The sequence below is a fragment of the Brienomyrus brachyistius genome, chromosome 8 (genome assembly GCF_023856365.1).
Source record: "Brienomyrus brachyistius isolate T26 chromosome 8, BBRACH_0.4, whole genome shotgun sequence".
In the NCBI taxonomy this organism is placed as follows: domain Eukaryota; kingdom Metazoa; phylum Chordata; class Actinopteri; order Osteoglossiformes; family Mormyridae; genus Brienomyrus; species Brienomyrus brachyistius.
Window position 1 is genome coordinate 7851154 of NC_064540.1, and position 22238 is coordinate 7873391.

Sequence of the window (22238 nt, forward strand, 5' to 3'; positions counted from 1 at the left end):
GCTCACAAGGTGTGAGCCAAATCAGTTTTGTGAAATATGCAAGTGGTGAAACAAGTAACATTTTAAGAGCTCAAACTGCCTTTTATTTTAGTATTAATGATACTTTCATTATGGGTAATAAAAATGTAAACTTTGCTTTTAAGGCATGTTTAACACAATCTAAATATAATTGCACAAATTGGGCCATGAAAAAACTAATACATTTTTCTACTGTCAAAACAATTATTTTAATCATGGCTGTACACAGGAAAAAAATTCAGCTGCAGAAAACATCTGATATCCATGCTGTATAGTTACAGATATTTTCCTTGTTTTCAGTTTATATTATTGGATATAAAATATTGACTTCTAACATCTATAGACTTATTAGTGAGATTAGTTACTCCAACAGCACACAGAGCCCAGCAGTGCTTCATGTGTAACAATGAGTCCTGGCCTCACAGCAGCACACTTTGTCCTTTTTTGCACACAGTGTAAATGGGGAAACGCAAACTCTTCTCAGAGATGTTGTTAGATTCTAATCCATAACTTCGGAGCTCGAAGGCAATTTTTTTTGCCCTTTTCAACTTTAACATAGCCTTGTGCTCTATGCTACCTGGGCTTCCTAAACCGGAGGAAGATGGATGGACTTTAACATTTGTTTCTTTAATGTCACTGTGTTTGCTAAAAGTGCTTATGCAGTTCATCCTTCATCCTACAGTTGTTCATCTCCCCAGCATGTGATATCCTGGTCTTGTTCCAGCTGTCCTGTTATTCACAGCTTTGAGGAGTTTTGCCAGAATGGTGACAGGACCCTGTGACAGCTATGCTGACAAGCTCTCTTATGGGCATCTCCTTAAAAAATAAATGGTGTGTGGTGTAAAATCCTTTGGAAGTCCCTCCTGCCATTCATCTCCCTTAACTGCTTGCCCACTATGGGGTTGTGATGATGAAAAGAAGTAAAGAAATTAGGCAGTATTTTTGAAAACCATTTTATGCCTTATTACAAAGTGATCATCATACAGGCGTAGTACTTTTTAAAAAAACAGTAACAGTAACATAAAGCTTTATGGTGGATTTTTAAGACTTTTTCTTGTGATGAACCAGCTGGGCTACTCAGTGAAATTTATGTTTGTCCGTATGTAGTCACATGAGTCACGTTAAGGGAATTGGCAGGCGTAAATTTAGATAGATAGATAGATAGATAGATAGATAGATAGATAGATAGATAGATAGATAGATAGATAGATAGATAGATGCCATTCATTTCAAATGAGAAATTAAGGCTATAACAATGAAGGATATAAATGATAAAATTAAATGTGGAGGACAACCTTTTAAAATCTATGTGGTCCACCTTTTAAAATCTAGGACAATATATTACAGTTGCTGCATATATGTAAAGAGAGTATCGAATTAAACAATTACATGAAAGATTTATAACTTTACTGCATAGATTGCCTCTATCTGAAAGTTGATATGATGGGTAAAATTGGACGGGGCAGTTAAATTCTGAAGGGTTTACACATGTGATAAAATGGGCTCACACATTCAATTCAAATGTCACACGTGAAACTTAACCCCCCACAGTTTTTCATGTTGGAACAAAATGCAAAACAGCCTTCTTGAGCCAACTACGCGTCGCTGAGAGCTGCCCTATTGATCCTTCCTTGGAGCAGTGCAGGGTAGATCGTTTCTTTGAAGAGGTTTGAGACAGTAGCGCGAATAAAGCCGCGGATGAAGAAGATACGGGATATGTTACACTTCTCGGGGTATGTAGCTGTTGAAATTTTATGTGAGATGAAATATTGAACGATCTAATGAAAACTATGATTTAATGTGAAATATTCTGGGATAATATATTGCAGATCTTGCAGTCCTATAGAGGTACATACAGGGGGAAAGTGAAATAGGGTCATAGTAACATATAATAACTTATAATTAAATTATGATTAATAATAATAATAATTATATATATATATATATATATATATATATATATATATATATATATATATATATATATATAATCTAATTGTAATGCGTATCAAGTTCCTAGTAATAATTTGTAAGATTCCTTGTATTGTAATACCTTCCTTGTATTTCCGTCACCGTCAATCGTAAATTTCATTATTTTAAAGGCGTTTCCAGCCTAACCCAAAGCCGAAAAAAGCCTAGTCTGTTAAATTTGATTGATACATTTTTTTATTTAGTCTGCTAAATTCACTCACTGTGCCACGGAATGCGTTATTTTTGGTACATAGACTAAGTACTAGATGTCTCGAAATGTTGAAACATGGAGTTTTGTTCGTGTATTTGTCTGAGAAACATTGTCGAGGAAATCAGTCCATAAATCGTTGTTTTATTATATCTCAGTATAACTCAGTGCAAAAACCTTGAAACAACATATACCGAATTACAGTGCATATATGGATTGCGGTATTTAATTTTTGGTCGTGTTTACGAGGAAATCCTTCCGTGTAAAAAGCACTGTTTTTCCTCGATTGCTTTGGAGCATTTCTGAAATGACAAGTAACATTTGCTAAACAAGTATAATCCCCACACCATCGTGTCACTTTTGCACAGCAGAACATCATTTCTCATTGCTTCACAGAAATTTCCAAATGCATATATGCAAATCGTCACGCGACGTGCCAAACGAATGATCGCTTTGGCAGCGCGAGCGAACAGGAACGAGCAGGCTGGCGGAAAACGGGGCGAACTGGGGGTTTATTGGGGAACGAAGTACAAACACCAGGTAACATCAATGACAGACAAAGGACTCAGGTAAGACACGGACTGAAATACACAGGACTGATTGAAAATAATCAGACACAGCTGGGTACGATCGGGAAAGAACACGTGGGTAAGCAGAGGGCGTGGCACACATGAGGAGCCGACGAGCAGGTCATGACACAAATGACTTTATACTTATGATTTTATATGATTTTATAATTGCCATCATTTGGCACAATTTCCATTGCTTTAGTCTTGTTGGTCAAAATAGATTATGTAGTTTCCCACTGTAATAATTTTATACCGGAAAACTGCATATATATGATTATCGTGTTAGCCACCACATGCAATACAGTTAACCAAGCTTTCAAAATGATTATATAATAATAAATTAAACAATGGTACTACATTGTTGTGATTTTGGTTCCCATAGTACTTGATTTTGTTGTTTGATTTGTTGATCTTGTATTGCCATTTTGCTGTTATGGTGTTACAGTATACAGTGCTGTGTGACTTTTTTGTTTGGTATTGTACTGTCTTGAGATCTTTAGGTGTTACCTGTCCTTTCTCTTGGCTGTGAACTTTATATACTGTAATGCAGAGCTAATGTTGAAACTGGTGTATTTCACATGAATAAGTAACAGTTTGCTAAAGAACAATAATCAGTCAGTAACAATGAGGAAGTGGGAACCGACTGCTGTTCAGAATTTTGGAGCTCAGGGGCAAACTTACACTGACATTTTGACAATATATCTAAGCATTTTGACTCTTGTGGTTGAAATGAAGCTGATTGTACATTTCATTTTGATGGCACTAACTAATACACTGATCGAATTATTTGCTTTCGAGATATGAGCCAATTCTTTTGGGTAAGTTACAGGCTTTTGTAGCTAATCCATGGTGTTGTGCTATATGCATGAATTGTTTTGAGAAATGCTCTTATAGTTATGAGAATGTTTAGTATCTTTCACGAAATGCAACAAAGCAATTGCAGTACGTAACGTTCTCGCATGCACATGTAACTTCTTCAGATCTCAAGAAACAGTACAATAGCAAACAAAAAATTTCATACTCCACTGTATAACACAAAATCAGCAAAACCATGTACTACTGGAACCAAAAATGAAAATAACGCTGTATCACTGCAATTTATGGAATATATTTTGAAATCATTTTGAATGTTTGGTTAACTGTTTTGCATGGGGTGGCTAACATGATGATCACATACATATACTGTATAGTTTGGGGCGTAAAATTATTACAATGGGAAACCACATAATCTATTTTGTTCAGCAAGACTAAAGCAACTTAAAATTGTGCCAAATGATGACATTTGTATAAAATCATTTCAATATGCATTTGGAAATTTGTGTGAAACAATGAGAAATGATGTTCTGCTGTGCAGAAATGACGTGGTGTGGGGATTACACTTGTTAATTTGCAAATGCTATTTGACATTTGAGAAATACTCCAGGAGGCGGCATGGTGGTGCAGTGGTTAGCACTGTTGCCTCACACCTCTGGGACCCAGGTTCAAGTCTCAGCCTGAGTTACATGTGTGTGGAGTTTGCATGTTGTCCCCATGTTGTCGTGGGATTTCCTCCGGGTACTCCGGTTTCCAGTCCAAAAACATGCTGAGGTTAACTGGACTTGTTAAATTGCCCATAGGAGTGCATGTGTGAGTGAATGGTGTGTGAGTGTGCCCTGCGATGGGCTGGCCCCCCATCCTGGGTTGTTCCCTGCCTCATGCCCATTGCTTCCGCGATAGGCTCTGGACCCCCTGCAACCCAGTAGGATAAGCGGTTTGGAAAATGGATGGATAGAAATACTCCAAAGCAATCAAGAAAAACTGTAATTAGATTTTTTTTTTGTTTTGAAACATCCAAATAAAAATTACAAGAGGCCATTGAATAAAAATGGCGAGTATATTTCAGTTCTCTTTATTTATTTTCCTGGGGAGCATTTCACAGGAAATTCATATTGTATGATTCCGTGTTTTAATCTTCTGTTGGATTTTCATTCCTTATTCTTCGCCCTTGTACTACAATAAAAACAGGAGCATTCATAGCATTTAATTCCTGTACCTTAATCCTTTATAGCTTTTCAGTATATTTGTACATCTGTTATTAAACTTTACATTTTAAGATATGCTATTGTAATCTGCATCTATATGATCTGCAAGAACAGCTTTACTTTGGTGAAATGCAATTTCTAAACAACAGGTAACAAAACAAAAAGCAAATTACCTTTCCAGCTTCGCGGCTCTTGGCTCTCAGCTTGTTGACCTGAGACTCAGCGATGTCGGCACGCTCCTGGGCTTCCTCCATCTCATGCTGCACCTTCCTGAACCTGGACAGGTGAGTGTTGGCCTGCTCCTCCTGTACAGCAGTCAAAGAGCAAACCATGAGAGTCATGCTGAATCATTGTCAGACTAAGAGCTTTAAATGCAACAGGCTACTACTGAGAGATTACAAAAAGTTTTATCGGTATATATTGTAAATGTGAGTTATAAAATATCATATTCATGACCAGACAATGGTGGTGGTTCTTTGCTTCAAAACATCTTTAATAGTTTAACATGTTTACGTTTGTAGATCATAACATGCCTATAAGCATTTGTTCAAGATCCCAGTCTATCCAAATACAGGAACCCAATACCTAATCTAATCCAATCCAGTCTTTAAAATGAGTATATATCTTGTGTCATACTTTTTTTCATAATTACTATTTCAAATGCTATGTATTTGTAACATCTAAATTAATCTAAGAATTTTGAGGCTTAATCCAAGAGGTTTGAAGGAAATATATGCAAAATGACTCATTGACACTAATCTTGTGCATGCTGTAAGGTAGGACTAGGCGATGTACCAAGTTTTCATATTGATCATTTTTTCATATGATATAGTAGTGCACTTACAGTGTTCATTTTAAGTCTTTTTCAACATGACAACATGAAAAAAGTAAACCTGGTAATTCTTTTCTTTTTTTTTGTACTTCACCCTACAGTCAAGTAGTGCACTTACAGTGTTCATTTTAAGTCTTTTTCAACATCTATCCATCCATCCCATCCATCCATCCATTTTCCAAACTGCTTATCCTACTGGGTGGCGGGGGCTCCGGAGCCTATCCCGGAAGCAATGGGCACGAGGCAGGGAACAACCCAGGATGGGGGGCCAGCCCATCGCAGAGCACACTCACACACCATTCACTTGCACATGCACACCTACGGGCAATTTAGAAACTCCAATTAGCCTCAGCATGTTTTTGGACTGTGGGGGGAAACCGGAGTACCCGGAGGAAACCCCACGACGACATGGGGAGAACATGCAAACGCCACACACATGTGACCCAGGCGGAGACTCGAACCCAGGTCCCAGAGGTGTGAGGCAACAGTGCTAACCACTGCACCACCATGCCACCCTCTTTTTCAACATGACAACATGAAAAAAGTAAACCTGGTAATTCTTTTTTTTTTTCTTTAGTATTTTTATTACACTACTCTTTTACTTTGTAGCAATTTGAGATTGCTAAAATATAAAGTGCAATACAAATAAAATTTATTATTATTATTATTAGTAGTACTTTGCCTTCCCGTCTGCTTCTGGCTAGCTACCTGAAGCTAATGTGGTGTGCACAGAAAACATGACGAAAAAAAGAAAGTAATTTTCTGTCAATGACAAATACAGACTCATCAAAGCTTGTCTTATTGTCTTTTTGTTATTACTTTATGGGGAAATAATATCGAGATATATTTCATATATCACCGTTCAGCTAGAAAATATCGAGTTATGATTTTTGGTCTAAATCACCCAGCCCTACTCTGAGGCATTTTGTTATGCCACTATGAGTCTAAACGTTGCATCCATAATGCTAAATTTGCCCTGTATGAATTTATTATATATGTAAGTCCACCATTACATGTCTGATAAGCAGGTGGTGAATATGAAATAATCTGTTATTTTTCATTTATTTTATGGTGTAATTTGTCAGATTCTAAAGTTATGAGACATTTACACAAATTACAGAAAATGATACTCACAGCCTCCTCAGCCTGTCTCTTGTAGCCCTTCACTTTCAGCTGCAGCTTGTCCACCAGATCCTGCAGTCTGGTCACATTCTTCTTGTCCTCCTCAGTCTGTAACAAGTATGGATTGTTAGATACCAGGAGCCTTCAGTGTATGTTTCTTATGTATATATAGATATTTGCAAAAATCTACCTGGTAGGTAAGCTCCTTGACCCTCCTCTCGTATTTCCGGACACCTTTAACAGCATCGGCTCCACGTCTCTGTTCAGCTTCAACCTCAGATTCCAGCTCGCGTACCTTAAATGTAAAAATTCAGATTTTTTTTCCTGTGGATTTATCAAATACTTCTCAAGTGGTAAAGCAATTGTATGCTAACAATGTGAAATATACAACTACAAAAAATTTACAAATGCCAATCCATCCATTTCAGTGTCACTTTAAAATGACCAAATAATAAGAGGTTAGTAGCCTTCTCATAAACACAGTTTATCAGTTGTACTGCTCACCCTGGCTTCCAGTTTCTGGAGCTGTTTCTTTCCACCCTTCATGGCCAGGCTCTCAGCCTCATCCAGACGGTGCTGCAGGTCCTTCACTGTGACCTCGAGGTTCTTCTTCATCCTCTCCAGGTGGGCACTGGTGTCCTGCTCCTTCTTCAGCTCCTCTGCCATCATGGCTGCCTAAAATGTGTTCATGGTATGCTCTACATTGGTCCACAATGTTGTGGTATCTCTGATCTTAGATTTTATTAGTACTATTGGGAAGTACATAAGCAATACTAGATGCCATTGAATACACTGTGGTAGGAATTGGATTGTTTTGAGTTCCGCTGTAGAAAAATGTTTCAGAATTATTCAGATTATGATTACTCACATCAGTAATGGCCTTCTTGACCTTCTCCTCTGCATTTCTGGCCTCCTGAATGCCATCATCCATCTCACCCTGGACCTGAACTAGGTCAGTTTCAAGCTTCTTCTTGGTGTTAATCAGGCTGGTGTTCTGAAAGACAATGATTTATTTTTAATATTAATACAAATGCAAATAATTGGAGCAATGTCTTTAGGGAGATCATACATAACTTTTGATATTTTAAGCATACCTGGGAGTGCAGCAGTCCAACACGCTCACTGGCATGGACCAGCTCCTGCTCGGCCACTTTGCGGCCTCTCTCTGTCTGCTCCAGAGCAGCCCTCAGCTCTTCAATCTCAGCCAGCATCAGAGTGTTCCTGCGCTCCACCATGGCAACCTGCTCCTTCATGTCCTCCTGTCCCCTGACTGCTTCATCAAGGTGCAGTTGGGCATCCTGTAAAATAACACGTCTTCCTTTATCTTCTTACTGAGAGATACACTCTTCCATTTTATTGTCAGGATAATTGTGTACATACCTTAAGCTGTCCCTGGACATTTCTCAGTTGTTTCTGGGCCTCAGCAGCCTGACGGTTGGCATGGCTGAGCTGAATCTCCATTTCATTGAGGTCTCCCTCCATCTTCTTCTTGACCCTTAGAGCATCATTTCTGCTCCTGACTTCTGCATCCAAAGTGCTCTGCATGGAATCAATGACCCTCTGGCTGTTCCTCTTGATCTGCTCCATCTCCTCATCTTTCTCTGCCAGCTTCCTGTCAATTTCACCCTTGACCTGGTTGAGCTCTAGCTGGACACGTAGGATCTTGGACTCCTCATGCTCCAGGGTGCCCTGTGAAGGTAAATGATGAAAAATACATGTAATGCCCCATGTACCCCAGCATTTTTTTTGTTATTTCCTGTTATTACTGTTTTGTGGGTGTGTTTACCTCGGCTTCCTCTAGAGCAGTCTGGATTTCTGTCTTTTCTGTCTCTACTGTCTTCTTTGCCTTCTCAAGCTCATGGATGGTCTTTCCAGTCTCACCGATTTGTTCAGTCAGGTCTGAGATCTCCTCTGAATAGTAAATACATACGTATTATTATGGAAGAAAATGAATCTAATTAATAAGGTTCAGTAATAGGGTATAATTAGTGTAATTTTCGTGGAGTTTGAATCTATCAGAATCAATATGGAAACATACGCTGCAGGTTCTTGTTCTCTCTCTTCATGGTCTCCAGGTGGTCCAGAGTTTCCTCATAGGAGTTCTTCATCTTGAACAGTTCAGTGCTGAGAGAACGAGCCTCTTTCTGAGCCCCTTCCAGCTCTGCCTGACTTTCCTCATACTTCTGTTTCCATTCTACCAGGACCTAGAAAATATTGAACACAAAATGAAGTTGACGGCAGGTAGTTAGCATTAGAAGTAAATTTCTCCTTCGTGTCTATGCTGGCAAACTGGCAGGGAATTCTCTCAATATATTTGTTTACCTTGTCAAAGTTTCTCTGCTTCTTATCCAGATTAGCAGCCAAAGAGTTTGCCCTCTCTACATCGATCATGAGGTCCTCCACCTCACCCTGCAGTCTCTGTTTGGTCTTCTCCAGAGAAGCACATTTGGCATTGACAGCCTCAATAGATTCCTCTGCATCTTGCAGACGCTGAGCAAGCTTTTTCCTGTGGAGAGTCAAATTTTAGTTTTGGTTGAATTATTTTGACATTGATTTATGTTAAGTGAAGATGTAGAATCAGTGTAGTTACTTGGCCTCCTCGAGCTCCTCAGTACGTTGGATGGCATCAGTCTCATATTTGGTCCTCCACTGAGCCACCTCACTGTTGGCCTTGGACATTGCACGCTGCAGTTCAGCCTTGGCCTCCTGCTCCTCTTCATTTTGCTCTCTGAGGAGGTCACAGTCATGGCGGGCTGATTGCACAGCATGGGCCAGGGCGTTCTTGGCCTATAAATGAAAAATAGAAAAAAACAGTTTGACTACATTGTTTCTAGGGCTGTCCCTATCAGCAGTATCAATAATATATGCATTGCAATTGGAGAACCAACCAACCAATCACTGTCAGGTGCACATTCAGCCAGACATACAGTCAATTCAGATACTTCAATTCATTTTTCTTATGTTGCATGTTTTTTGAAGAAGGAAAAAAGTGAACCGGAACATTCATCTTCAACCGTATTATATTTCGTATAATACTCCGTATTATAATTATATATTATTTTGCTCTAAATCTACATGTATCGTACTCATTGATATTTTGAACTACAATTTTAGTTACCTTGACTTCCTCTTCAATATGCCTCTTGAGCTCCTCAATCTGCTGTGTGTAGGTCTGTTTACCTCTAGTCAACTGGGAAACAAGAGCTTCTTTCTCCTCAAGCTGCTGACCAAATTCACCTAAATAAGTAAATGTAACAAAATCATAATATTTTTGTTGCACTTCTCTTGATATTTATTGCTTAAAAGATGTCTGTATTTTACCTACCATTTTCAGTCTGGAGTCTTGCTCTCTGTGCACTCATGTCATTTAGCTGGCGAACATTTTCATCATTCTTTGACTTGAGTTCACTTACTCGATCTTCAAGGGTGCGGCACATTTTCTCCAGGTTGCCCTGTCAGAATAATTTTTTTTTGTAAAAAATGTGTGATGTCCACAAATCAGGTTTAATCACCTCAAACATCCTAGTTTCCTCATACCTTTGATTTTGAGACAGCTTCCATGTTGTTGCTCAGGTCATCAATTTCCATTTTGTATTCACTCTTCTCCTTCTCCAGTTTCTGCTTGACACATTGAAGATTGTCAATCTGTTCTCCCAATTCTGCTAAACTGTCAGCCTGCTTCTTACGGAGGGCAGCAGCTGTAGCCTCATGCTGCAGGGTGGACTCTTCAAGATCATGGCGCAGCTTTTGAAACTCAGCCTCACGCTTCTTGTTCATCTCAATTTGAGCTGAGGTTGCACCACCAGCCTCCTCAAGCCTCTCACTGATCTCCTCAAGTTCCCTGGACAGATCAGCCCTCTGTTTCTCAACCTTTGCCCTGGTAGCACGTTCAGCCTCAATTTCTTCCTCCAGCTCCTCAATACGAGCCTGAATCACATTAAGGTAGATAAGTTATTCTGTGACATTGGTTTAGTTGTAACTAGATATGGCACTGATCTGATACCCAGTGTCAGTATAGGCCAATGCCATCAAAAATGCTGCATCGTATATTGTAGCACATTCGGAGGGCAATTTTAGATTTTTGGTGGGAATGCAATAAAAAATGCGTGGATTGAACAATATTAGCCTCAGCCCTAGGAAATAACACTTATAACTCTCAAGAAAACAACTTTGGCTATGTTGAGATCATAAGACAAATATTTTCTGATCTCGACATAACAAGACAGAGATACATTACGATGGATGTCCTCTATCGATTGCTGTATGATGCAGAGTTGCAGTAAAAAGATACTGACAAAGCAGGGCTTGGGGTGTGGTCACATGAATGGGGCATGTTAAAGTGTCTTGCTTTAAGTTATTAAAATAAGAAATGGAAAGCAAAGTTATATTTGTACCCCCCCCCCCCATTGTGTTTTTGTAGTAAACTTACTTTACCTGCAGCTCTTTATTGTTCTTCTGAAGCTGAGCACTCAGTGACTGTTCATCCTCAATTTTGCTCAGAAGCTGGCTAGTCTCAAAGTCCTTCCTGTGGACAGCAGTCAGACATTTTTGATTTTCTGTATCAATGAATCTTTTAAATCTGGAAGTTGTGAAATAAGGATTTTTCTCATTTTATTATACCACCATTCTTACTTCTTTATCTTCTCCTCTGACTGCTGCTTGTCATTCTCCAGGTCCATTATAGATTCCTGGGCAAGTTTCAGGTCTCCTTCAAGCTTTCTCTTGGCTCTCTCAACATCCATGCGTAGCTTTTTCTCTTGTTCCAGAGAGCCTTCAAACTACAAATGAAATCAAGTTAAGTGTCTGAAACATTGTTCGTAATTGGTCATGAGCAGCATGAAACAGTTAAAGATTATTTTCCTTACATCATCCACTTGCTGTTCAAGTTTTATCTTGGCTTTGATCAGAGTGTTGACTTTGTCTTCTTCTGCTTGGAGATCATCCTGGGTCTGCTGGTGTGATTCTTGGAGGACTTTCTTCTCCTTGGTTAACTTGGCAATGCTCTCATCCTGAGTGGCCATTTCCTCAGTCAGATTTTTAACCTGAGAGGAAAGCATTTCATACGTGTTTACAAAGAGTTAAGGAAATAGTCAAAATGTATACGATTTTTAATGATTTAACATTAACCTTGTTTTCTGTGGCATGTCTCTCCTTCCCCACTTTAGCTAAGGTCAGCTCCAAGTCATCAATGTCTTTCTTTAGCTCAGAGCACTCATCCTCCAGTTTCCTCTTCTTGGCAATCAACTCAGCATTGACTTCTTCCTCATCCTCCAGCCTCTCATTTGTCTCTTTGAGGTTTGTTTCAAGCTTTATTTTAGTTTTGATGAGTCCCTCACACCTTTCCTCTGCATCTGCAAGATTTTCAGTTACCTAAATATAAAACACATTAAAGTCATTTTTCAAGGTGTAAGATCAAAATGAATTAATTAAAGAGTTTTTACCAGTCATTTTGGTTAGTTGAGTACTTTCATATCTCTATCACTCAGAGTATTTGCATACCACTTGCACTTGTAACTGCAGGTCATTCTTCTCCTGCAGAAGAGAAACCATTTTCTCCTCCAGCTCCTTCTTCTTGGCCAGGGCTTTCGTCAGGTCTTCTTTGGTTTTCCCAAATTCTTCCTTCATGTTGGCCATTTCCTTCTCAGCTTCTGCACTCTTCAGGAGTGGCTTGATCTTGAAGTACACTTTCATCCATGGCCAGTGTTTCACATTCATGAATGAGCGGATGTTGTATTGGATGGTGTTAATAGACTCTCTGAAGGAAGAACACAAGAAACATTAGATAGTCTGTCAAATTTATACTGATTGTTCATATACCGAAAATCCTCTACATATGAACCTTCAAGATGTGGACTTTCAAAGATGTGAATGTGTGTGTCAAATAAATAAAAGATTGCTTAAATAACGGCAAAATAAAAATTGTGCATACTCGAGGCTGCATGGTGGTGCAGTGGTTAGCACTGTTGCCTCATACACCGAAGTTTGAGTCTCCATCTGGGTTACATGTGTGTGGAGTGTGCATGTTCTCTCCATGTCGTCATGGGGTTTCCTCCGGGTACTCCGGTTTCCCCCCACAGTCCAAAGACATGCTGAGGCTAATTGGACTTGCTAAATTGCCTGTAAGAGTGCTTGTGTGAGTGAATGGGTGTGAGTGTGCCCTGCGATGGGCTGGCCCCTCATCCTGGGTTGTTCCCGGCCTCGTGCCCATTGCTTCCGGGATAGGCTCTGGACCCCCCCGCGACATAGTAGGATAAGCGGTTTGGAAAATGGATGGGTGGATAGAAACATACTCGAACGCGAACTTAAATATACAGAACTAATTAACAACAACTAGGCAGAGCTGAGAACACCGGGATTCCACACGAGGTAAATAAGGGGGGCGTGGCACCAGGAAGGATCAAACGAGCAGGGCATGACAGTTTCTTGTTAAAATACAGCACAAATGTTCAAAAAACACAAATATTAATTTTTAAAAGTATTTTCTTGGTTGAGGGTGGAGCATCATCAGCTGGATGCCTAGGCTATCCTTGTTGGACTTGCCAACCCGCTCTCAGAACGGAACTGGTTCATATCTTGGGGACTTACTGTATAGGCCAAAATGACAAGTTGTAATAATTTGCTGAAATAAATAATTGGTAATAATTCACAGTTATTAAATGAAACTGAATTTAAGTTTTTCAGTGCAGAAGTCTTGTTACTTATCCATTCATTTATACATATTGTTATGGTTTATCCCGGGGGCCTTGAAGTTGTCCAGGGGACTTTGAGGCTGGTAAACATTGGACACATGGCTCAGGTACACCCTGAATGGGATGCTACTCCACACAAGGGCATGTCAACAAGGAAATTCGCATACATAGTCATGCATTTCAGGCATTTTAGAGACTCTATCCTATCTGCATGTGTTTGGACTGTATGAGGAAAAGTACCCAGAAAAAATTAAACGAAATACATTCTAATATATTTAACTTTTTACCTCCTCTCCGTCATCTTTACAAACTCTTGTCTCATAAGGTACCCCCGGCACAGGGCCTGAGTCATGGTGACCAAAGAGGCTAGTTTCTCATCTCGCATCTCCTCCAGTTGACCCAACAGACCGGCTTTAAAGAACACCTGGTAACAGATATAGTAGATATTAGGTAAATAACAGGATTATGAATCCTGCAATGTGTGTTACAAATAGCATGACACAGATATCTCCAGCTTGTTACCTTAGTGTGGCCAAACTTGTACTGAGTGTGGTCGACATCAATTGAACCCAAGAGCTTCTCTGAAGCCTTCTTGTTATCAATGAACTGTCCTTCCGGAATCATGCTGGCATTCAGTACTTTGTATCTGAGGTAGTACATTTAAAAAAATTATGTTGCACAATATATTTATGATTGTCACATCAGAAAACACTCCAGCAGATCTGAATGACAGCGAAAACCGGGATTTATTTAAACCGAAGCAGCCAAAAGCAGAAATGCAATACTTGGATGTTGTCGGGGTCTGGAAGCCAGAGAGATAAATCCTACACTGAAGGGGACTCTGCACAGGAGTTAAATGGAGTGAGGATCTGGGGCAGACGAGCGGTGACAGGAATACGCATGGCAGGTTGGGTTAGGGCTGCACAAGAGACAAGCAGAAAGCACTTAGTATGTAGCAACATGGGAGCAACAATATCTTGCGAGATCACTTGGGGTTTTAAAGGGAGCTAGACAGGTGTGGCTCTCTTCCTGATCATGCCGGCATTCATATGAGGGGGGGCGTGACAGAACCCCCTCCAAGACCGCCGCCTCCTTGAGGCAGAGATTGACCCCGGGGATGGAAGCAGGCTTGTCAGAGTGATACCGGTGGGGGACAACCACCATGGCTGGGTCCAGGATGTCAACTAATGTCATAGTTACATTCTGCGGGGTTCAGCTTTCTAGAGAAGAAAGCACAGGGGTGCAACCTCCTGCTCCCTTCCTGGCGTTGGAAAGGAATGGCTCAGACTTCTACCTCTGATGTGTTCACCTTCATGAAAGGGAGATACGGGTCAGGTTGTCTCAGGAGGGGATATAATGGCTTCTTCTTGTGGCTGGGACAGTGCGAGGATGTCTTTTTGGCACCAATGCCCCCTCCACCAGCTCAATCAAACAGTCTGACTCCCGATGAGGAAGAACCTGGGATTTATCCCTGAAGGCTTCATATTCACGGGAAGCTGAGGACTTGCCTTCTGGGACCGGACTTTCCACAAAAAGGTGGAAAAACAAGACTGAGACCATGTGCTCAGGTCCTCTGTGACCCAGTCCCTTTGTGGATTATGGAGCTGCAACCATGGGTACCCCAAGATAATCCTGTCACTGACTGTTAGAAGGACCAGAAACTGGATGTCCTCTTTGTGGATAACTGCATCTGCAGTAGGGTGATATGGTACTGTAGATCACCTTCCCGTCAGCGAGGGGAGCCCTGTTCACCTCTTGAACTGCAAGGGGAGCAGAGAGCAGTTCTAGAGGTACCACATACCACAGGGCCTGTTGACAGTCAGTAAAATTCCCCGTAACAGTCAGTTAGGGCTCTCTCCACCAGGTGCCCCTGAGCTCAGGACAAGCAAACAGGAACAAACATCTAGCTGTGGGAAATGGCAAGTGGATTAAGAACCCATACCTGGGTGGAGAGCACTGGTGCTCTCCTAGAATGGACTGAGCAGGAATTAAGGATGTGCCTTGGCTCAACACAGTAGAAACAGCCCCTACTGTAACTGACTGTGACGCTCCAATGGGGTCATTAGGGTTCTTCCCAACTGCATGGGCTCTGGGGCCCTTTGTGGCAGGGAGAGAGGGCAGATTCCGGGGGCTCTTTGGATGTAGCTTACTGGCACTCTCGCATGGTGTTATAGAGGGTCATAGCCCACTGGACATACTCGTTGAACATCCGGGCTATCCCATCCATCCATCCATCCATCCATCCATGTAGATCAGGGTGCAGAACGTGCCTAAACAGCACTTAGAGGCAGGAGGGTGGCTAATCCAGCCCAGCAGCAAGCATGCAGAATTCCAGTGAGAAATTTGTCACTGATCAAGGTCCGCGATGCGATCGCCAAAATTATGTCACGCCTCCGGATCATCAAAGACTGCACTAAACATGCATTGGAAAGGCACCGAAAATAGCAAGAAGGGGCTCTTCTTCATTCACTGGGTGGTAGCCCATTGAAGGGCTCTTCCCGATAACAGGAAGGTTACAAAATGCACCCGATCAGTATCTCCCTGAAATACATCAGGGTGATGATCAATGTAAAGCTCACACTTCATTAAAAATGCCCAGCAGCAACTAGGATCTCCACTTTCCTACTCTGGCACTGCAACAGGAATCCCTGAGGCCTCCCGCGGAGGTGTGCTCAGGAACGGGGCAAACGTCAGTGATGCCTTGTTATATCTGACTGACTAAGGTTGTAAAATCGTCATTCAGTGCCAGGGCATCCTGTAGCTATTTCTGGAGATCGGCCAGGCCCGTCATGTCTTCAGTAAGGTATTCTGTCACAACAGAAACTCCAGCAGAAGTGTAAGGCGAAGAACGGTTTTATTTATGCTGAGGCAGCCAAAAGCAGAAACACAAGACTTGGACGTTCTCGGGTTCATGAAGTGGAGGGGTCTGGAAGCCAGAAGAGATCAATCCTACACTGAAGGGGATTCTGGACAGGAAGTAACATGGAGCGGGGATGCGGGGTATACAAGCATGGACACGTACATGGAGGGTAGGTCAGGTTAGGGCTGCACAAGAGAGAAGCAGAAAGCGTTTAGTACATGACCACATGGGTGCAAAAATATCTTGCACTGAATGTGAGATCCTGATCATGCTGGCATTCCCACAAGGGGGAGGCATGACGCTGATTCATATTTAGCTGCAAGTTATTATATTGATAGAGTAATCCATGAAACAGAAGTGTTTAAAATGACCTCTGCTTAAAGTCACCATACAGGATTCTGCTGGGGAAACCCTTTCTGCAGATCCTGATACCTTCCAGCACACCGTTACACCTCAGCTGATGGATAACCAGGTAGTTCTCCATTAGACCTACAGCACAAATAAAAGTAAAGGCGTTATACATAAAATCTGAATAAACCTAGTGAAACTCCTTTAATATTAATGTTTATGCAGTTGATGTAATATGCAATCCTGTACAAACCTGGTGTCTTTGATTCGTTTGGAATCAGGCAGCGCACGAAGTGAGGGTGAGTGCTCCTCAGGTTGGTCATCAGTTTGCCCAGGTTCTCCTGTGAGATGAAAGGATGTGTGTAATTGACGTAAGATGAAGCCAAATATAGATATTGCAGAGGGTAACTGATTACAATATGTACTGTACCCTGAACAGAGCAGACACAGTCTGGAAGGAGCCACCCTTCTTCTTGCCGCCCTTTTTGCCACCGCTAGCATCTGTTCACAAAATAATTGTCTTTACATCACACTCTAATGTATTTGTGAGAATATAGTGATATGCCATTATTAGTCTTCCTGATGAAAGTACTCTCTTCTTTTTCATGGGACATACGCAAAAGTCTAAAATTGTAAATACCTTCAGCTGAACCAGCTGATGCATAGAGGTGAACCAGCAGTTTGACAGATGACTTCTGGTAGAGTTGCACAACAGATTCATTCAGAGGATCCTTGTTCTTGTCCAGCCAGCCGGCGATGTTGTAATCCACAGTGCCAGCATAGTGCACCAGGGAGAAGTGGGCCTCAGCCTTGCCTTTGGCAGGCTTGGGCTTCTGGAATGCGTTACATTTGCCCAGATGCTGGTCATACAGCTTGTTCTTGAAGCTGGTGTCTGTAGCCTTGGGGAACATGCACTCCTCTTCAAGGATGGAGAAGATGCCCATTGGCTGTTGGAGACAGAACAGATTATTGATGCCTACTGAGGAGAAAAGGGAGGAATCTATTCACAAAGAACAATGTTTATGTGACATACCTTCTCAATAAGCTCAATGCAGGCAGCCAAGTCCATACCAAAGTCAATGAACTCCCACTCAATCCCCTCTTTCTTGTACTCCTCTTGTTCAAGCACAAACATGTGATGGTTGAAGAACTGTTGCAGTTTTTCATTGGTAAAGTTGATGCACAGCTGCTCCAAACTGTTGAGCTGTTGTTGAAGTAAACTTTTAATGCCTTTCCATTAAGATGGAAATGACATATTCCAAATAATATTTAATTGTATTAGCAGCATCCACTCACATCAAAAATTTCAAAGCCAGCAATGTCCAGCACACCAATGAAGAATTGTCTTGGCTGCTTTGTGTCCAACATCTCATTGATACGCACCACCATCCATAAGAACATTTTCTCATAGACTGATTTGCAGAGGGCGCCAACGGCATGATTCACCTAATAATTGCAAAAAGAAAATACAAATTTTCTTTATGTCCTCATAGACCAATCACCACAGAGCCGTGGCAGTACGGTTAACCTAGTTTACAAAAACGAAAAGGGAAATGTTTGTTTCATGTGATTTCCTATTAATATTAAATACCATATATTAAGTTAAATTTCACAATCATACTATGTGGATGAGCCTGGACTGCTTACTGCAACCACGTCCCATAGCCCCATCTAATTCACCAAGGTATTGACAGCTATCCTGTTTTAATTCTAATCACCAGTAGTTCTAAACCGGGAGAACCGGTTTACACATTGCAAGGTTTCATTCTCATATGCTTCTCCGCACTGTACTTCCCAGGTTGTGTGACTATACTGCTGTGTTATTTTGTCTGCCTGTTCTCCAGGACCCTGTTCCTCATGCAAGGGTTGGTTAGGAACCCTGTCTAGGTGTGCCTGAGAGTCCCACTTTCCCCATGTCATAAGTGTTTGCCTGTCCCCTCACTCTCTAGGATAGATTACCTACAAGATTACTTACAACTTCTGCTCTCGACCATGATTTTGATTCTCGTTCTGCATTTTGGTTGCACAATGTTTCGGACCCCTGTGCCCAATCTTTCTCATTACAGATACTGTTGAATTATTTTTTTATCATTCTAATAGGAATAGAATGTGGCTTAATTTCTACCTGAGGTACAGTCTGCCCCTTGGTCACAAACTCATTCCCGACCTTCACTCTGGGGTAGCACAGAGCCTTCAGCATGTCAGCTGAGTTCAGGCCCATGAGGTAGGCAATTTTATCGGCCACTGAAATACGTACAGTTTGTTTGGTTAATGATCTATAACTCTGTGTAAATTATTTTACGGTTGAGGTTATCATATCTGTTACCCTCAGTGCCATCAGGTTCTGCCTGCTCCTCTCTCTGCTTCTGCTTGAACTTCATGTTCCCATGATGCATCACTGCTCCAGTCAGTTTGTAGATGCTTATTTTCTCCTCAGCATTAAAGCCCAAGATGTCAATGGCAGTCTGCATAATTCAGAACAGAAACATGAATTTAATTCCAAGACTGCTAAAATGACTGCAAGACTGCAGATTGCTGTTGTTACTTGTGTGGTTGGAAGTACATGATGTTCATTAACCATTTACTCACATCTGTGGCTATAAATTCTTCAACGTCATTGATACTTTTAACAGTAATCTCCCCTTGACTGATCATGGGGTAGTCGTATGGATTGGTGGTGATCAGAAGTGCCTCTGTAAAGATGAAGAAAACATTCACAGATGTAATCTGCAGGTACAAAACCCCAGTTTACCCCAGGCACTGGGTACATACCAAGCAGCTCTGGTTTGTGGCCTGTCATAAGTTGATAGAAGATGTGGTAGCTTCTCTCAGCTGACAGCTGGAAAGTGACTCTTGACTTTTCCAGTAAATCTGTCAATAGGAGTTTTCAGCATTTTACATTTATCATCCATCCATCCATTTTCCAAACTGCTTATCCTACTGGGTCGCGGGGGGTCCGGAGCCTATCCCGGAAGCAATGGGCACGAGGCAGGGAACAACCCAGGATGGGAGGCCAGCCCATCGCAGGGCACACTCACACACCATTTACTCTCGCATGCATTCCTACGGGCAATTTAGCAAGTCCAATTAGCCTCAGCATGTTTTTGGACTGTGGGGGGAAACCGGAGTACCCGGAGGAAACCCCACGACGACATGGGGAAAACATGCAAACTCCGCACACATGTGACCCAGACGGAGACTCGAACCCGGGTCCCAGAGGTGTGAGGCAACAGTGCTAACCACTGCACCACCATGCCGCCCCTACATTTATCATTTTGTGATGAATTTTAAAATAAATAGTTTGGGAAGTGAGAACTTACAAGTTTCAATATCAGCAGAAGCCAGTTTCCCTGTTTGCCCAAAATGGATTCTGATGAATTTACCCTGGGATATAATGAAAGTATTGAAATTTTAAAACAGTCATTTTGCAGCTAATTCTGGGAGTGAAATTTAAGGAAAAATTAGATTAAATTACTTACAAAACGAGAGGAGTTGTCATTCCTCACAGTCTTGGCATTACCATAAGCCTCCAGCAGAGGGTTCGCTGCAACGATTTGATCTTCCAGGGAACCCTACAGGAGACACTGGAGCATTGAGACTCTTGCTTCTGTATATATGTTCCTTATTCATAGTCCTTGCTTTTCTCTCTTACCTGCATTTTTCCAGGAACAGGCTCAGCTTTTTTCTTGTCTGAAGCGCCAACTGTGGCAAAGTACTGGATGACACGTTTGGTGTTCACAGTCTTTCCTGCACCGGATTCTCCACTATGGGTGAGTATGGGAAATAGACTCAGGTATAAACATGCATATGACTTATTTTGTATTCTATTTCTAGTTAATTATTTTGGTTTTTAGTGTTCAGTTTTGTGTTTGGTTTTAAATATCTGTATTCTGCATCCAGATACTTGCGTAATCAGGAGTGATTGGTTCTCATGATCTGTAAGGAGAATGATAAGGAAATATATTGTTTTATTATTCTCAGCCAATAATACTCCGTACAATACAAATAATGCATAACTGGAAATTTTGGCAATGTAGTATGCCAAATTTACAAAACAAATCCATATTTTGGATTATTTATACCTATGAGCATGAACTGATAGGCATTGTCAGAGATGGAGAAGATGTGAGGTGGAGCTTCAATTCTCTTCTTGCCCCTGTAGCCGGCCACAACAATAGCATCGTACACTGGGAGCCATTTGTAGGGGTTCACAGTGACACAGAACAGCCCGGAGTATGTCTGCAATACAGCAAGTAAACATTTATTCATACGTGTACTTTTTAATATGAAAGGACACATCAATCAGATTTAATAGAAATACCCACGTAGATCATCCAGGCTGCGAAACGCTCTTTGAGGTTGTACAGCACAGCGGGCTCATTGAGGTGGGCCATCATGGCCATGTCCTCAATTTTATCGAACTTTGGAGGGTTCATGGGGTGAATGTCATCCTCCTTAACTGTAATGGTCTGTGTTAAAGAGACACAGAGATTTGTCCCGAGATGTAAACAATGTAATTTACAAAAAAAGACCTTAAAATAAAAATGAATCAGTTTTTCTCTTTACAGTGGTGCTTGAAAGTTCAGAAGAGTTCAGATTTTTTCATTTTCCCATAGAAATTACTTAAAACATCATCGGTTTTTCACTGACACTCAGATACACTGACACTGCACAAATATGTTTGAAGATGAAGCCCTTGATAGATAATATGAACAGGGTGCCCATTCACACCTGATTGTCATCATATGAACAACTGCAAAATTGATTGATTTGACTCAAATCTCCACCTTCAAATTACCTGCAAGGTTCATGTACATTTGCCACTCACAGATTAGTGACACTGTATAGATAAATAACCAAGTATGATATTTTTGTTTTATTTGTTCAGTTGTGTTATGTTCACCTACTTTTAGGACTTGTGTAAAGATCTGATGATGATTTATGTCATATTTATGCAGCAATCTGGAAAATTCACTTCCAGCTTTCAAGCACCATTGTATGTGTAAAAGTGGTAGTTATACCATTATTATAATCCTGATATGGATTCCTATAATAAGAAAAGCCTAATAATTTTATACTGATGATCTGTAATTGTCTGTTAGTTATACAGTTGTACTTACTTGCCCACACAAAGTCTTCACAGTGGCTTTGCCCCCCTCTCTACTTTGAAGAACCCCTTTGAGGTACATCTCCTTTGGTTCAGCCACAAAATAGGCCGTTTTGGGATCAAAGGGTTTGTTCTGGGCTTCAATCCTCTCTTTCTCTGGCTTCCGGAGGTAAATGGCCACCGGGCCAAAACACTCCATTTCCCCATCACCCATGATGACAGTTTACTGAGAAATGGGAAAATCATTTGTCACACATCACACAAATCTCTTACTTATGTCCCTTAGGCCTTTATTTAATGGATTTTAATAAGTGAATGAAACCAGCCATCTATCTGGTTTTTCATTCATATTGAGACTTCATGCATTTTGGTGTATAAATAAATTCAGCACTACATAATATTGTATTTCTTGAATATAAATCCCTTCATATTAATACTAATACTTTACTATTGATTCATACATGGGCTTAGACAAGGGCAGGAACCAAATACT

General features: G+C 41.0%; 1 protein-coding gene and 1 long non-coding RNA gene across 2 annotated transcripts in view; one reads left to right on the top strand and one right to left on the bottom strand.

The window, feature by feature from the left end:
* Positions 1-1629: 1629 nt before the first annotated feature.
* Positions 1630-22238, top strand: part of LOC125747564 (uncharacterized) — a 46087-nt gene continuing 25478 nt past the window's right edge. Inside the window, exons 1-3 of the long non-coding RNA XR_007399331.1 lie at positions 1630-1751; positions 4969-5071; positions 20305-20408. This is a non-coding gene — a long non-coding RNA (uncharacterized LOC125747564). The remainder of the gene's footprint in view (positions 1752-4968; positions 5072-20304; positions 20409-22238) is intronic.
* LOC125747552 (myosin heavy chain, fast skeletal muscle-like) lies at positions 4652-21971 on the bottom strand. The gene is made up of 39 exons (XM_049022902.1): positions 21759-21971; positions 20964-21107; positions 20721-20877; positions 20547-20574; positions 20291-20402; positions 20118-20210; positions 19959-20022; positions 19411-19509; positions 19228-19331; positions 18965-19103; positions 18764-18882; positions 17935-18084; positions 17672-17842; positions 17279-17585; positions 17069-17139; positions 16892-16979; positions 16662-16779; positions 13953-14076; positions 13718-13854; positions 12241-12496; positions 11869-12111; positions 11607-11783; positions 11374-11519; positions 11176-11266; positions 10279-10668; positions 10067-10193; positions 9860-9978; positions 9332-9528; positions 9064-9247; positions 8780-8945; positions 8528-8652; positions 8122-8430; positions 7836-8039; positions 7610-7735; positions 7246-7416; positions 6932-7036; positions 6754-6849; positions 4961-5092; positions 4652-4755 (listed from the first exon to the last, which is right to left on the bottom strand). Exons 1-39 carry the CDS (start codon positions 21957-21959, stop codon positions 4738-4740), a joined length of 5808 nt encoding a protein of 1935 aa, XP_048878859.1. The 5' UTR covers positions 21960-21971; the 3' UTR covers positions 4652-4737.